Source organism: Microcaecilia unicolor, chromosome 9 (genome assembly GCF_901765095.1).
Source record: "Microcaecilia unicolor chromosome 9, aMicUni1.1, whole genome shotgun sequence".
Lineage (NCBI taxonomy): Eukaryota > Metazoa > Chordata > Amphibia > Gymnophiona > Siphonopidae > Microcaecilia > Microcaecilia unicolor.
Window position 1 is genome coordinate 157,808,142 of NC_044039.1, and position 15,819 is coordinate 157,823,960.

The 15,819-nt window shown below is 41.9% G+C and overlaps 1 protein-coding gene across 1 annotated transcript in view; it reads left to right on the top strand.

Moving 5' to 3' along the window:
• The window catches only part of PRPF39 (pre-mRNA processing factor 39), a 165,018-nt gene extending 149,860 nt beyond the window's left edge, over positions 1–15,158 (top strand). The window contains exons 13-14 of the mRNA XM_030214447.1: positions 13,443–13,560; positions 13,901–15,158. Of these exons, the coding sequence (XP_030070307.1) occupies positions 13,443–13,560; positions 13,901–13,957 (175 nt within the window). The 3' untranslated portion in view covers positions 13,958–15,158. The remainder of the gene's footprint in view (positions 1–13,442; positions 13,561–13,900) is intronic.
• Positions 15,159–15,819: the final 661 nt, after the last annotated feature.

The following is a 15,819-nucleotide window of genomic DNA, read 5'->3' on the forward strand; positions in this document are numbered from 1 at the left end:
TCCCACAGTTGTATATTACTTTTTGTTCCTCAGATCCATTTCCATCTGGGTGGTTAACTCATCCATCGCTTGGATTACTTCCTTATTTGGTCTCCAACTGTCTCTCCGCAGGCTCAGTGCCTCTGCCATTAAAACATGCTTCAATTAAGCCACTTAAAAAAAAAAAAAAAGAAGTAAACTCTGATCCATTGCAACCAAACTACTGTTGTCCTGTTTCAAACCTACCCTTTCTTTCAAAAATAATTGAATCTGATTTTACAATAATTGCAGTCTTACACTGAATCTATTAACGCCTTACATCCTTGCCAGTCAGGCTTTAGGCAAGAGTATAGTACAGAAACTGCAATCACTGCTCTGCTAAGTAAAATCTATAGTAATTTAGAACGAGGTAAGACTGCATTGGTGGTGACCTTAGAACTCTCAGCTGCATTTGATCTCATTGATCATACTCTTCTACTGCAACACTTGATCTCTTTAAGTATTTCTGGCACAGTTCTTAAGTGGTTTACTACTTTTTTGTCAACCGTTCTTTCCCAGTTGTCCAAGGCACTTCCACTTACTTTGTTCTCTCACTTGTGGGGTCTCCCTGGGTTTGGTTCTGTCTCCTTCTCTCTGTAACTTGTTTGCTAGTCCGTTAGCGTTACTTAACATAACATAGTAACATATTATTCGAACTCGTGCAATTAACGCCTTCTCTTATGCGGATGGTTCCTATTAATACATTATACTGACCCATAGGCCATTAATCTCTCACCTTTACAGGATTGTTTGCAGGAAGTCACTGATCGATTGGCTCAGCACCGTCTTGTTTTTAACCTTGACAAGAGAGTATCAGATTGGATTACTGGTTCGTCCCCTATTCCTGAAGTAATTCTTTTACTTTTTGATAGATTTGATTATGCCAGTTACTTCTTTTAAATACCTTGGAGTCATTTTAGATTCTGCATTATCTTCCTCCCCCCTCTCTCCATGTTTCCTAGGTATTGACCCAAGTTTCCCAGGTAATGAAGACAGGTTTTTATTTTCTTTGCCTCAGGTCAATCCAAAACCTGGTAGATACTATATCCCTTAGCACCCTCTTCTATGCTTATATAAATTTGTGCTACAATTAATGTAATTCTGTTTACACATGCATGACCAAAGCCAACTTGAAACGACTTCCAATGCTTCAGAACACCACAGCGCATATAATCTGTAAGGCAAAACATTATGACCATGCATCTCCACTACAGTAGAGTCTTCATTGGCTGCCCATAGTATATCGAATTAAATTTAAAATCTTAATATTGACATATAAGGCTTTGCACAATGGTACTCCTTCATATCTTGCATCTTTATCAATACCTTATACACCAACTGGATCCTTCAGTCATTGACAGTAAGCTCATCTTACCCCCTCCATCTAAAGCACGGTGGGAGTCTATAAGAGCTTCAGAATTTTTCTTTCTTGCTTCTGCCATTTGGAACTCCTGAAAAATTTAAGATTAGAAAATTCCTCACCAGCGTTCCACTTAGACATGTTTTTTTCAATTGGCCTTTGTTTAATATTGTGTACATTCCATGGAGAACTCTGCAGCGAGAGCAGTGACCTAATTGAATTTAATTGTATGGAATTTTGTGCTTACTTTTCTATGGTATGATTGTGTGGTTGATGTCTGAGTTCTTTCCTATCAGTACATTGGCATTCCTTTCTTTGTTTTAATTTGTTTTTTCTTCTTGTAAACTGTTTTGATTTGTTTTTTCAACAAGAAACAGTATATCACATTTTTGTAAACTATAAGCATTGTATGCTTTTTGATGTATGGGAAACACCCTCCATAGACCTTTTTGTTACACAGGACAATGCAGTGTATATTTGGCTCTGTTTTCTACATCCAGACTCACATCGACTCTCTACAAATGCATTCACCTTTCCCTGAAACCAAAATCTACTGTACACTTTTCCTCCATTCCCTCTCATTCCCAAGATACTAATATTTAAAGCTCCTCACTAACCAAGGCGGATTTGGCTTCCGCTCCTCCTAACTATCTATACAGCAGACGGGTCTTGCATCCCAAACTGAAGAACTTGTCCCTTACAGCTTGCAGATTAAGAGGGATTTAATTGAACCTCTATCTGACCCATAAAACAAGTACTCCTAGCCTCAAGAAAAACAACAACTCTAAAGTCCCATCAGTCTGAGTCGCATCATTTTAGATTATGGGCACAGGCACAAAACAAGGACCCAATCACTTGTCCTCCCAACAACAATCTTCACATATTTGTTCCACCTGTTGGACCAAGGCCTAAAAACATCTGTCATCTTTTATCTTCCACCTATTTCAAGAGAAGCCACATGAACACACAACCACTCATGGGGGCCTCTCCACCAATATGGGGGGGGGGGGGGGGGGTTCTCAATATCGTTTTAGCCAAACTTGTGGAGAATCCATTCAAACCATTAGGAACAGCTTCCTTAATGCATTTAACATGGAAACCACTTTTTATTGTTGCCATAACTATTTCAAGACCAGCAGGTTAGCTGCAAGCTCTTGTTTATTATCCACCATACAGTGGTGTAGCCACGGGTGGACCTGGGTAGGCACAGACCCACTCACTTTGGTTTCAGGCCTGCCCAGCAGTGATGTGGTTAGCAGTGATCCCCGTCCCACCAGCTGATGATTCTTGGCATCTCTCTCTCCATAAGATCAGGGGGTTACTTAACTGCACTATCCCAGCCCCCCTTCCCAGTACCTTTAAATTCTTTTTTTTTTTTTTTTTTTTTTTTTTTTTTCCAATTGTTTATTTTAAGATTTTTCATTGAATACAGGATCAAGTCATAACATCATTCCTGCCTAACATAATAATAATCAACATCTCAACCTCAACAATTTTATCAGATAAAATTTTTTACATAAACACCTTTTCCCCCTCGTTCAGGTCCCTGTACCCTCCCTCCTTGCCCCTCCCTCCTCCTAAATAGCGCTATAGAAATGATAAGTAGTAGTAGTATAGAAGCCTCCTCTCTATGTATCATTTGTCATATATGTCCCAAATTCTGTAGTAATGAGCAATTGTTCCTTTTCTTATGGCTGTAAGTTTTGACATCAGCCTCACATTGTCCAATCTTTCCAGAACTACCTGTAGTCCCAGTATATTAGATTTCTTCCAGGCAGATGCAATAGTCCTCTTACTTGCCACAAACAACTGAGTAGAAAATTGATGTATGGCTCGTTTAGTTCCTTCAGGCTTAAAGTGCAACAAGCAGCTGTCCATATTATGGTCACAGGATATGCAACTGCTGCTACTTTGTTCAAAAAGTTCACAATTTCAGTCCAGAATTTTTGCGCATGATCACATTTCCACCCTATATGGAACATATCTCCCTGCGCTTCACATTGTCGCCAACACAGTGCAGATCCTGTACATTTTTACCAGGCGACTTGGCGTATAATACCAACAATACAAAATCTTATGTCCATTCTCTGTCATCCCATTAGAGGTTGATACTCGCAGTAGGGATCGAAGGGCTTGTGCCCTTTGTGTGAACTCGTATGCCACTCCCATTGCCGCCTCCCATTTGGCTATATAGTGCTCCACTGGGGTGTCATACAACAACAAGGCCTTATAGAGTCTAGTGATACCTCCCCTCTCCCCCCCCCCCCCCCCCCTTCATCATTCCGTGTTCCAGTAGTATTTCGGTCAAGCTAAGTTCTTCCTCCGCCCGGCGCTTAATAAAGTCCTTCACCTGAAAGTATTGGAAGGCCTGTAAGGGGGAGAGCCCATGTTCCTGACATAATTCTGTGTATGAGATCACATTTCCTTTTTCATACATCTGGCCTAGTTTAAACAAGCCCATTTTTCCCATTCTAAGTAGGCACCATCTGTCTGTCCCAGCCCAAACTTAGGGGCAAATCTAAGAAACGTGTGTGTAGTATGTTCGCCCAGGAAAAAACTTTTCTCTCTCCCTACTCCATACCGTTAGGGGCCATTTTAGCAATGGGGGGGGGCTTCCTTTAATTGTTTCCCCCAGCTTATGCTTCGGGAGCCAGGGTGCCGCCTCCAAGGGGATTGGGCCCCACCATCCCTGTTCCATTTTGTTTCCTAACTTCTCTTCCCTTTGTAGCCATATAGCTAAATTTCTTATGTGTGCAGCCTGGTAATATGTTTGTAGGGAAGGCACCCCCATCCCTCCTCTCTATTTTGGTTGGTATAGCATCTCTCTCTGTACTCGGGGTGGCCTTTTTTTCCATATAAATGTGAATATTTTCCTCTGTAGGCCCCGTAGGAAGCTGTCTGGGAATTCTATAGGTAGCGCCATGAATAGGTATAAGAGTTTTGGCAGAATCATCATTTTCACAGCAGTAATCCGCCCCATCCATGACAGGGTGAGACCCTCGCATCTTTCCAATTCTAGGAACAGCTCTCTGGTTTTATCTGGGAAGTTACTGTGGAAAAATTCATCTAGTTTGCATGGTATGTTAACTCCCAGATATCTAATGTATTTTTTTGCCCATCTAAAGGGGAACTGGTCCTGTAACTGCTCCAGTTGTTCCCTCGATATATTCACATCTAATGCTTCTGATTTGTCAAAGGTTGATTTTAAAACCTGAGAGCTCCCCATATCTTTGGATCACTTCATTAATTATGGGGAGTGAGACCAAAGGCTCCCTTAGTGTGCGTAGAATATCATCCGCAAATAAGAGAATTTTTGTCTCCAGCCCTTTGGACCTCTGATGCCTGAGTGAGCTCTAATTTGTATAGCCAAAGGCTCTATCACTAGGGCAAAAAGTAATGGGGATAGTGCACAGCCCTGTCTAGTGCCTCTATGTAACAGGAATGGTTGAGATAAATAGCCATTAACTCTCACTGACGCTTGCGGGGCTGTGTATATCAATCTCAACCACGCTCCAAATTGTCCTGCAATACCAATCTGCTCGGTCACCGTGAAAAGAAATGGCCAGCTCACCCGATCAAACGCCTTTTCAGCGTCCAGTGACAAAATACATAGTGGGGTCGTACTAAGGTGTGTATTTTGTATCATGTATAGGGCTCTCCTAATGTTATCAAAGGTCTGTCTGCCCTGTATAAAGCCAGCTTGGTCTTCATGGATTAACAGCTGGAGATATTTCTGCAGTCTAGTTGCCAGAATCTTAGTGAAGATTTTGTAATGAACTCCCAATAAAGAGATGGGCCTGTATGAGCTGCAATGCTGTGGATCCTTGCCCGGCTTAGGTATAACTGTTATGGTGGCTAAGTTCCATGTCGGCAGGAACCCGGACTCTGCACCCAGGAAGTTAAACACCTTTAGCAAGAGGGGAGCCACTAGCTTTCCAAATACTTTATAAAACTTATTAGTATAGCCATCTGGGCCTGGAGCCTTGTTAGGGGCCAATTCTTTAATAGATTGCTCTCTCTCTTCTAGTTTAATAGGATCAGATAAAGCTTGCTTGGTGCTACTGGATAGCTGCGGGAGTTTAACCTCCTCTAAGTATTGTGCTATGTCCTCCTGGTTGTGGGAGGTCTCTGGTGTGTATAATGTCTCGTAATATTTTCTAAAGGTCAACTTCAAGAACTTCTCATCTGAATGTAGTTCTCCTCTGTAATCTAGAAGACCCCTCACCCCATTTCTAGTGGTTTGCTGTTTCAGTTTATAAGCTGGAAGTCAGCTAGATGTGTTACCAAACTCAAAGTGTGACTGGCACGCTCTCTGTAGCTGTTCCGAGATATCTGCTAATTCAAGTACCCGAATTTGATTGCGGAGTCCCCGCGTCCGATTTACCAAGTCAGATGACGTTTGGATACCCTCCCTTTGTATCTGCTCCTCAGTTTTTGTTAGTTCCCTTCTCAGTCTCTTCTGCAGAGCGCTTTTTCCAACAATATGATCTTAAGGCTATAAGCTGGCCCCGGAGTACTGCTTTGAAGCCCTCCGACAAGGTAATCGGGGAGACCTCTTCAGTGTCATTAAAAATATGTAATCTTTAATATGCTGTTCTATCTTATTCAGGTTTTCTGGGTCGGCCAGTAACACGTCATCTAGGCGCCAAGTATGTTTTTCTTTTACTAACCCCGTGTTTTTTAAACGTAAAAGCACTGGGGAATGATCCGACCAAGTGCGAGGCAAAGTTTCCTGGGTATCTGTCAGCCCTAGAACTGTCGCATCCCCTAACCACGTCTATCCTAGAAAATGGTGTACTACCGAAAAGTATGTGTAACTCCGCTGATTGGGATTATCCCTGCGCCAAAGATCTGTTAGCTGCCACCGTGTCATGAGCTCCTGAAGTTGTCGCCTACCCTGTTCAGCATAATTTACTTTGAGTGAAGAATTATCTAGGTGTGGGTGCAATGTAACATTAAAGTCTCCTCCCACTACTAAGGATCCCTCAACATGTTGAGTAATCTGAAGGTCTACTTCCTGATAAAATTCTCCTTGATTTGTGTTAGGCCCATATATATTTACTACAGTATATGTTTTCCCTGCTAAAGCTACAGTCATTAATAGGTATCTCCCTTCTTTATCCCTGATTATTTTCCGAATCTCCCATGGTTTAGAGTTTCTTAAAGCTATTAGCACCCCTTTACTCTTAGTATTACTCAAATTTAAGATGTCTCCTGAATCAAAGCTATAGCCACCCGAAGGCGGCATAATTCTCTAAACAACAATTGTCTTTTTCTCAGAATATTTAATCCTTTTACATTCAAGGTCACCCATGTTATATCAGCCATTAAATCCTATCCTTATTTTCTTTTCTCTTTTGTCGTATACCTTTTCCCAAGACACACCTCTTCCCTCTTTCCCGCCCTCCCGTTTCACCATCCCCTCCCTCTGCCCCCCCCCCCCATTGTGCCTAAAGTTAACCCTCTCCCCCTTCCCCTATGCTCCCCATCAATATTATGGCACCTCATGGTGTACCACTAGGCACCTATTCAGAAAGAAAGGGAGAAACAAATCGCTTACCGCTTACCCCAATGTTAAACTTCCAACAGAGTTTTAAAAGGGGTTAGACGGTTTCCTAAAGGACAAGTCCATAAACCAGGGGCGTAGGCCTGGGTGGGCCCAGGCCCACCCACTTAAGCCCAAGGCCCACCCAGGAATGGTGCACCCCGAGTCGCTCTGAGGCCCCGCGTGGCATTCCTCCTTCCCTCCCTCGCCCGACTGTCAGCCCTCCTCCGCTCCTCCTCCGTTCCCCCCCTCAGTTCCGTCTGCCCCCCCCCTCCACGCAAATGTTTAACCTGTCCTTTTTGTTTCAGTAGCAGCGAGCGACGTGAAGACACTGCTTCAAGTTCTCCCTTTCCTCTTCACGCAGTGTCCGTCCCGCCTTTACGACGACGTATTTCCTGTTTCCGCGAAGGCGGGACGAACACTGTGTGTGAGGAGGAAAGGGAGAACTTGAAGCTGGCGAGCGTTGCAGTGCCTTCACGTCGCTCGCTGCTACTGAAATAAAAAGGACAGGTTCGTGTGCGCGGGAGGCGGGGGGATGGAGAGGACTCTGAGGGCTTTTGGGGAACTGAGGGAGGGCAGGGAAACTCGCTGGCCATGGAGGGGAGGGGGGAATGGAGAGGACTCGGAGGGCTTTGGGGAGCTGAGGGAGGGCAGGGAGACTCGCTGGCCATGGAGGGGAGGGGGAGGGGGAATGGAGAGGACTCGGAGGGCTTTTGGGGAACTGAGGGAGGGCAGGGAGACTCGCTGGCCATGGGTGGGAGGGGAGGGGGAGGGGGAATGGAGAGGACTCGGAGGGCTTTTGGGGAGCTGAGGGAGAGCAGGGAGACTCGCTGGCCATGGGTGGGAGGGGAGGGGGGAACGGAGAGGACTCGGAGGGCTTTTGGGGAACTGAGGGAGGGCAGGGAGACTCGCTGGACATGGAGAGGAGGGCGGGGGGGGGAGAGAACAGATCGCTGGAGGGAAGGGGACAGAGGAAATTGCTGGACATCAGGACATGGATGGATGGAGGGGAGAGAGGAAATTGCTGGATATGGATGAGGAGAGGGGAGGGGAGGGCAGGGGGAGAAAGCATAAGGACACAAGAGGATGGTGGACATGGTGAGTGGAAAATATCAAATAGAAAGAAGACACTGCATAAAACAGAAGACACTGGGACCAACGCGAATAGAAAAACTAAATGATCAGACAACAAAGGTAGAAAACATTTTTTAATTCAGAATTTATTAATTGGAATATGTCAGCTTTTGGAAATGTGCATCTGTGATATTTTGCATGTAAGTTTCAGTTTTTCTAGTATTGCTGCATGCTGAGTCTGACTTCTTGAGGTAACTTTCCAGTTCAGAAATTTGCCTTCATATCTGTTGTCGTGTGTTTTTCATGTGTGATCAAGGTGCAGTATTCTGCTAGCATGTAGTATTTGCAGCCTTTTTTGTTTTGTTTTTGTTTTGTTTCACTAGGTTTTGTACTGGTGTTTTAGAGCCTGGTGTAATTATAGTGCTGCCTTTCCGCGCATAAGGTTGTAGCTCGTCCTGTCCTTGGAATTAGTGCTGTTATGGTTTGGTAAGGTTATAAGTGTGTTTTTGCACAAGTTTGTGTATAGTGTTTTGCAGTGGAGAATTTGTGTATTGGCCTTACTGAGGTGGCATCAAAACATCAGAAAGGGTGTAGAACCTAAATCATGACACACTACCTCTTGAAGGATCTATATATGGTCGTTAATAAAAGGAGCTCATTGTGAACACTATCCACCCTAAAAAGGTGTTTTGTGGCTCTACATGAGAATTGTGATATGATCCCTTGTTTCATATTGTTGACGGTCTGCATTTTCCATATCGGTATATTGGTGTATTAGGGTCTGCCCAGTGTAATATTTATGGTACAGTAAGGTTCTGAGTGTGTTTTTGCACAAATTTGTGCATAGTGTTTTGCAGTTGAGCGATTGTTGCTTTGATTGATGCTTTGAGCAACCACTTTATTCTTTGACATATGATACATATCTAATATCTAAATTTAATTGTCAATGGGGTGGAGCTAGGGAGAGGTGCCAGACCGTAGACTGGAGGCGGGGAAGGGAGAAAAGTGCTGGACCGATTGGTATTAATTGCCTTTGGAGAAAGTCTTCAGCTAACAAAGCTTGAGGATCCTCATTAGCTAAAGTATTTATATTTTGAGGTGGAGGTATGGCGGAGCAGAGATAATTTTGTGCCCACCCACTTTAGGCTCAGGCCCACCCAAAATTGGCTGTCTGGCTACGCCACTGCCATAAACCACTACTAAATGGACTTGGGAAAAATCCACAATTCCAGGAATAACATGTATGGAATGTTTGTATGTTTGGGAAGCTTGCCAGGTGCCCTTGGCCTGGATTGGCCGCTGTCGTGGACAGGATGCTGGGCTCGATGGACCCTTGGTCTTTTTCCAGTGTGGCGTTACTTATGTACTTAACATATTGAACCAAACTGCTTCTTTCAGTCCCAAGAATATGTTCATATTTAGTCTCTCTTATTTGTTCCCTTTTGGTTTCCGAGGCCTTTATTATCAGTTCAACCCTTGCCCATACTGGGTCTGGCCATCAGGTGACTTTCGTAGCCGACTGCTGCCGCTGTAAGCACCTTGGCCCCTTGCCCGTTCTCCTCCATTTCAGCGGGACGAAGTGTGACACACATCTCTGTTCCTTCCGTGGGTCTGCTTGTTCTTTTTCTATTTCAGCTTCTGGGCATATCACCCTCGCCTCCTGCAAAGATTTCACTTAATTCATCTTCCCCTCCTTGTAGAAAACTAGGGTGAAGGGGTGCCTCCAACAATATTGGATATTAAGGTCCCGCAGCTTTCTGGTAAACGGTTTTAGCTCACCTCTCCGTTTTAAAGTCGCTGCTGCCAAATCTTGATAAATATCAATCTTATAAGAGTCCCATATAAACTCTTGATATTGGCGCGATGCTTTTAAACCTGCTCCTTTATAGCTAGAAACGCATGCTATAATGTCCTTAGATGTGTTATTCCGCGTGGGGCCTAACGCTCTGTGAGCTTTTTGTAGTTGAATGGTCTCAATCTGTATAGGTGTGCCATTCGCTGCCAATAGTTCTCCCACCAGTTTTTGTAGCCTTGATAGGTAGATGTCTCAGGCAAGCGCCGGAAGCTTAAGTTGTTTCGGCGACCTCTATTTTCTAGGTCTTCTATTTTTTCCAGCAATTGCTGTTGCTCCGTTTGCAGGTCTGTAAGTTGCTGGTCCACCACTCCTATCGCTTCACTGTGGCCTTCCACTTGCGTTTCCATTTTCTCAAGTCGCGATCCCAACTTGCGGATTTCTCCTCTCAGATCCGCTCCAAGTGTCGCTACCTCTGTCCTCAGAGCTTTCAGGTTTGAGCTAATCTCTTGTAGCCAGTTTTTCAGGTCTGGGGAAATCTCCGCCACTGAACTCTCCAAATGGTACTGTTCTAGAGTATTGTTCGCTTGGTGGGGCTCTTTCGCACTTAGCGGTTCCTGCTGTTTCCTAGGCTCCGCCGTCTTATTTTCCTGCATCTCTGCTCCTTTCAGGAAGGCGAAGCGTGATAAATCCACCCCCAATATTTTTTGGGTCATGAGCTCCTTGGTCTCAAGCAGATCAGAAGCCACATAAGTTTTCTTTTCCTCAGAATGTCTCCAGTTTGGCTTTATCGCTTTCAATTCTTGTGGGGAAGCGGGAACTCCGCTCTTATGCGACCATGCTGTTCGCTGACGTCACTTCTTCTCCGTACCTTTAAATTCTTTAGTTCTTAGCCGGCAGCGAGCAGAACACATTTGCTCGCACAGGCCTTAGGCATCCCTCTGATGCAATTTCTTGTTCATGGGACCAGAAAGTTGCATCAGAGGGAAGGCTCAGAGCTGCCACAAGCAAGTGGAATAAGTTGCTGCTCACTGCTGGAGAAGATGTAAAGGTACCGGGAGTTAGGGGAGTTGTGATCCCCCCCCCCCCCCCCCCCAAAAAAAAAAAAAAAAATCTCTTGGAGGGGGTGGAGATGCCAGGCAGGGGGGGCATGGGGGGGGGGGGTCGTGTCCATCTATGTTCATCGCAGGCCTGCCCGAAATTGGGTGTCTGGCTACGTCCCTACCATCATATACCCAGTTCTTTCATAAGAGTACTTCTCTGCACTCATCCAAAGTAGCTTTAGTCTTTCATGTAAACTGAACAATAGTATTTCCTGCATTTTTTCCACCATCTCATTTGTCACAGACAAACTGCCTTGTACACTCTAGTGCAGTAGAAGTAGTAGAGTTCATCTGTAGTCCAAGGACTTCAGAAAGTCTACCTGGTTATTTGTTTCCTACAATCCCAATCACCTAGGTTTATATGTCTCCAAAAGAACCCTGGCTTAATGGATTTCTGACTGCGTTTCCCTATGCTATTTATTCCAGGGCATAGATTCACCAGGTCACATATGACCACACAGACTTTGTTCAAAAGCCACCTAAGTAGCTAATATTCAAACAGCTTCCATTACAGACATATGTAGAGCTGCAACATGGTCTACTGTTCATACTTTAGCAAGCATTACTGCTTAGACCGCTTTCTGTTCAGGATGTAGCTTTTGGTCAAGCAGTTCTAAGCAATCTTTTAGTGTTAACTTTCCAATATCTTTCCTTCCTGCTCCCGACTGTTTCTTGCGGGCCTCTTAAGACAAAAACATTGGTTGTGGCTGTTAGCTAGGGACCTACCTAGAACATGCCTGCATTCTCCAGTGCTGTCTGCAGAGAAAGCAAAGTTGCTTACCTGTAACAGGGGGTTCTCTGTAGATAGAAAGGGAGTGCAGCCACACTACCACCATCCCCTCAAAAAAAATGCAAATCAACAAAAAGGAAGCAAGAATCTTTCACTTTAGCTTGGCTATGGACTGGGGGGGGGGGGGGGGGGGGGTACTTGTCAGAGCAAGGTGGCACAGGGAACCCTTGCACATTCTTAGAGGTTAATTAAAACCTCTGAGGTATTGGAAGAACCAGTCACGCTGGCACTTGTCAAATTATGTTACCTAGAGTGTGGCTGCATTCTCTTGCTGTCCGTGGAGACCCCTGTTACAGGTAAGCAACTTGCTTTCCTCTCCTATACTTCATCAGATTTTAGCCAGACGTGGTCTGACTAAAATGTATCTGTTCTGATCAGGTAAGGAGGAGGAAAGGTGGAATTTAAAGTTGGTGACTTTGTTCAGGTAATTCTTGAGGTTCAGCTAAACAAATTGTTTTGAGCATTGACCCCAAAATGGGCAGAAAAAAATCTTTTAATGTCTTTAAAAAAAAATCTATTTAGTCACCATATTAAGGATATTAACAAAATACCGTACTGGCTGTTTTGAACTACTGCCTTGTATGAACTAACAAACCTCTTTTATATGACAATTCTCACCTGTGTATAAAATATTCTAAAATCTTAGCTCTCGTATCCAGTTTCAAAATATTTTAACTTTCAAAATCAGAACTATATCTCATAACCCCAGCCTTCCATAAAGTACCTGTTGTAAAACAATTTTCATATGCTTAGTATTATTTATCAGAAAAAAATGATGTAATTAGCTGTGTGCAAGGATTAAAAACACATTAAGAACATTTGGTGGATAGCAACTTATTTACTTTATTAAAAAAAAACTTATACCACCTTAGATCTAAGTGGTTTACAATATAAAACATACATACAAATAATTACATATCCTCCAGGAGTCGTAAGTAATTCTGCATACCTTTTCAAACAAACAAATGGAAAAAAAACCCTTACCATTACACAGAAGGGAAGGCCTGTACAAAAAAGTACATTTTTAGTGCTTTCTTAAATTGTTGCAATGTTGTACTGAGACATAGGTAACCAGGTAGCTTATTCCACAACACTGGTCCATTACTTGAAAATACAGTGTTCCGTAGGATGAATGACCTGATGTTACGCTAAAATAAACAACCGTCTTTTCTACATAAGCATTGTTATTTCTTTCCTTATTTGTTTTTAGTCTGTAAACTGCTTTCTTCTGCTAGTTGGTTAAAGCGGTATAGCAAGTTTTGAATAAATAAACTTCATTTTTCTATTTGTTTTTATAATTTAGGGGGTTAGATTCTCTACATTCCTTTCCTTCACTCCTTAAGCACTCACCCTCTTCTATTCATTGCATTTTTTCCCAACAACACAAATCTCCCCTTGATTCTAGATCTGTCTCCTGGTTTCTAAGCCTTGCCTGGAATTATTGTTTCCATACACTTACCTTGCTTGCAGGCAGGCACTTTCCTGCCAGTATACCAATCTTCCTTCCATACCAGCTAAGCCATTTGACTTAGTAATAGCCCTATTGACATCAGTCACAGACTCTTCATGGCCTGGGTTCTATTGATGATAGTAAAAATAGCTCTCCATAGCCCTTCCATATTGATTCCATTGAGTGTCAGGGTCCTAATTTTAGCTGCCTAGTAACAAATGTGTGTGTTTTTTCCTGTCCCAACTTCCTCTAATTGCTATAGCGAATTATTTGACAGCACATACACTAAAGGGAATATTTAATGTTGCAGATCTGAAGAGCCAGATGAAAAGAAACCACATATAGAAGAAGCAAATGTAGCCTCTTCCCAGATAAGTGGTGACATGCAGGGAAGTCAAGATGCTTATAATTATGGCTCCTGGTACGAGGTTAGTGATTGAGCTTGTTTCTTAGTTTGGTGGTGTTTTTTTTGTTTGTTTGTTTAAGAGTGGAGTTAAATAAAATTCAAATAAAATAATAGTTTAATATAATCTCAGTAAAATATTAAATACTGTCATTATATGGATGCTGTTTTTGTTTCAGATTTGGCTAGTAAAACCAGTAGCAAGTATCTGACTCCATAGATACTACTTTGTATAGCTGAATGGTTGCTTTGACACACATGTTTAAATATAAAATGTGCTGCCACAGTGAAAAAGTGCTTAAGTATGAATTATACTATTGGTCTGTAAGTTTAATTTGGGGTTTTTTTTGCATTTTTTTTTTCAGTACAACTATCAGAATCATTGGAATTATGGACAGTATTATCCTTCCTCTTCTACTTGATTGGAAGATCCTAAGTCCAGTGTCTTGAGTTTAAACAAAATCTGAACAATTACATATATACATTTTTATTAGATAGGAATACAAACATAAAGTCTGTAACATATGAATTTAAATTGTCTCCCAGTTTAATGAATACACAAGCTAATATTCACAGGATAACTAGCAGTAGTCACCCTTTAGTAACTTATTAATGGAAGTATGTTGGGGTAGTTGTACATGTCTGATTAGTTTACACAGTTTGGATGCTAGCAGATTTAACATGCTTTTATGTCTGTGTGCCCTGAAGTGGGTAATGAAACTATAATTTTGATATATTTTAGTATTCTCTTTATTTCATTTATCCAAATGTTCATGCTTATCTGAAGTCTAGATCCTGTGTACTTTTCAAAAACATTTTTTTTTTGTTCAGACATCTTAAGCCTTGTGTGTTTCAAATACTGGTGGGAATACTTTCTGTTCTGACAAAGCCTTTCTTTATTTTTCCATATGTATTTACCATCACCTTACCCCATAGTTCTCTGTATTAAATGAGAGCAGGATTTTGTCTCTTTATAAAATGAAGAAAATGAAACTGTTATCACATCCCTTCTGTGGTCTTTATGAATATATTTCAGTACAAGATTGCAGAGGTTTGGGGAGGGCTAGGGGAATGGTGGTAGGTATGATACAGTTATGCATAGGCTCTTGTATAAAATGTACTAGCATAGTACACATTGAGCAAAACTTTTTCTTTTTTTTTTTCTTGAAACATTTTTGTTAAATTTATATGTATTGCTACAAAATGTACATAACTGTGAAGGAACACATTTTAGAGTTCTGAATTTCTACCCATGTTTCTTGGAGCCCTGTATTTTGAGTGTGGCTATGCCTGGTACAGGTGTTTATAATAGCTTTCACCTGTTTGATACTGCATGGAACACAACAGGAGGAAGCTGGACATTTTAATATAAAATACAGAAAATGCATTTCCCCTGTAAGCATATACTATTTGAAGGTGGGGATGCCACATAGCAACTCCTGCAGTAGATCTTCACACTAACTTTGTTCAAGTTTTTCAATTACATCAATTGTTTTTTGCAAGAAAAGAAGCTGAAGTAATGCAGATTTTGAGAAGTGTTAGTTTTGTATTTAGTTTCTTTACAAGTTGTGAATAAAAATTTTCATTGTGATCAAACTTATCTGATTCATAATAAATAAACATGTGCAGTAGGTTGTTTTTAATGTGTCCTATTTCTGCTTGTGATTACCATAAAACAATGTTTTTTATTATTTTCAGCACCAAGGAAAATAATTCAGAAAAGCTGTAAGTCTATGAATTCAAGATCCCTTCAAGTACAATTGTAACTTTTATATTGATTTTTGTTGTAACCCAGGCTTCAAAATATGATAGAAAAAAATTATTTCACCTTAAATAGCTTCTGTGTAATCCTCTCTACAATGCATAATTATAACCACCTCACTGAAGCTTTAATGTAGAACCTTATCCTTGCAGCCTGCTGTCCACTGGCATATTGCTCAAGCATGTACACCAATAGTAAACTTGAATATTTAATGCTCCCCCACCTCACAAAGCTCTTGGGATATATATAATCTAGGATGTAACCCTTGTCCTCTTCTTTTGCCATATATAACAAGTTAGTATCCTTTAATAGCCTTTTTGTAGATGGCAGCTTCTACATCTTTTTTCCTGTGAGCCAAAATCTCTTTGTGGAAATAACTGGTTTGAAGTTAGGCTTATTGTCTCAGGCTTTCTCCCAGATAGATTGATTTCTTGGGAGACCATGACTTGCAGGGGGAGCTGTCTACAATGAGCTAATCATTAAGCCATGCTGACATTCTGGTTGCCTTTGTGATTATTGCTA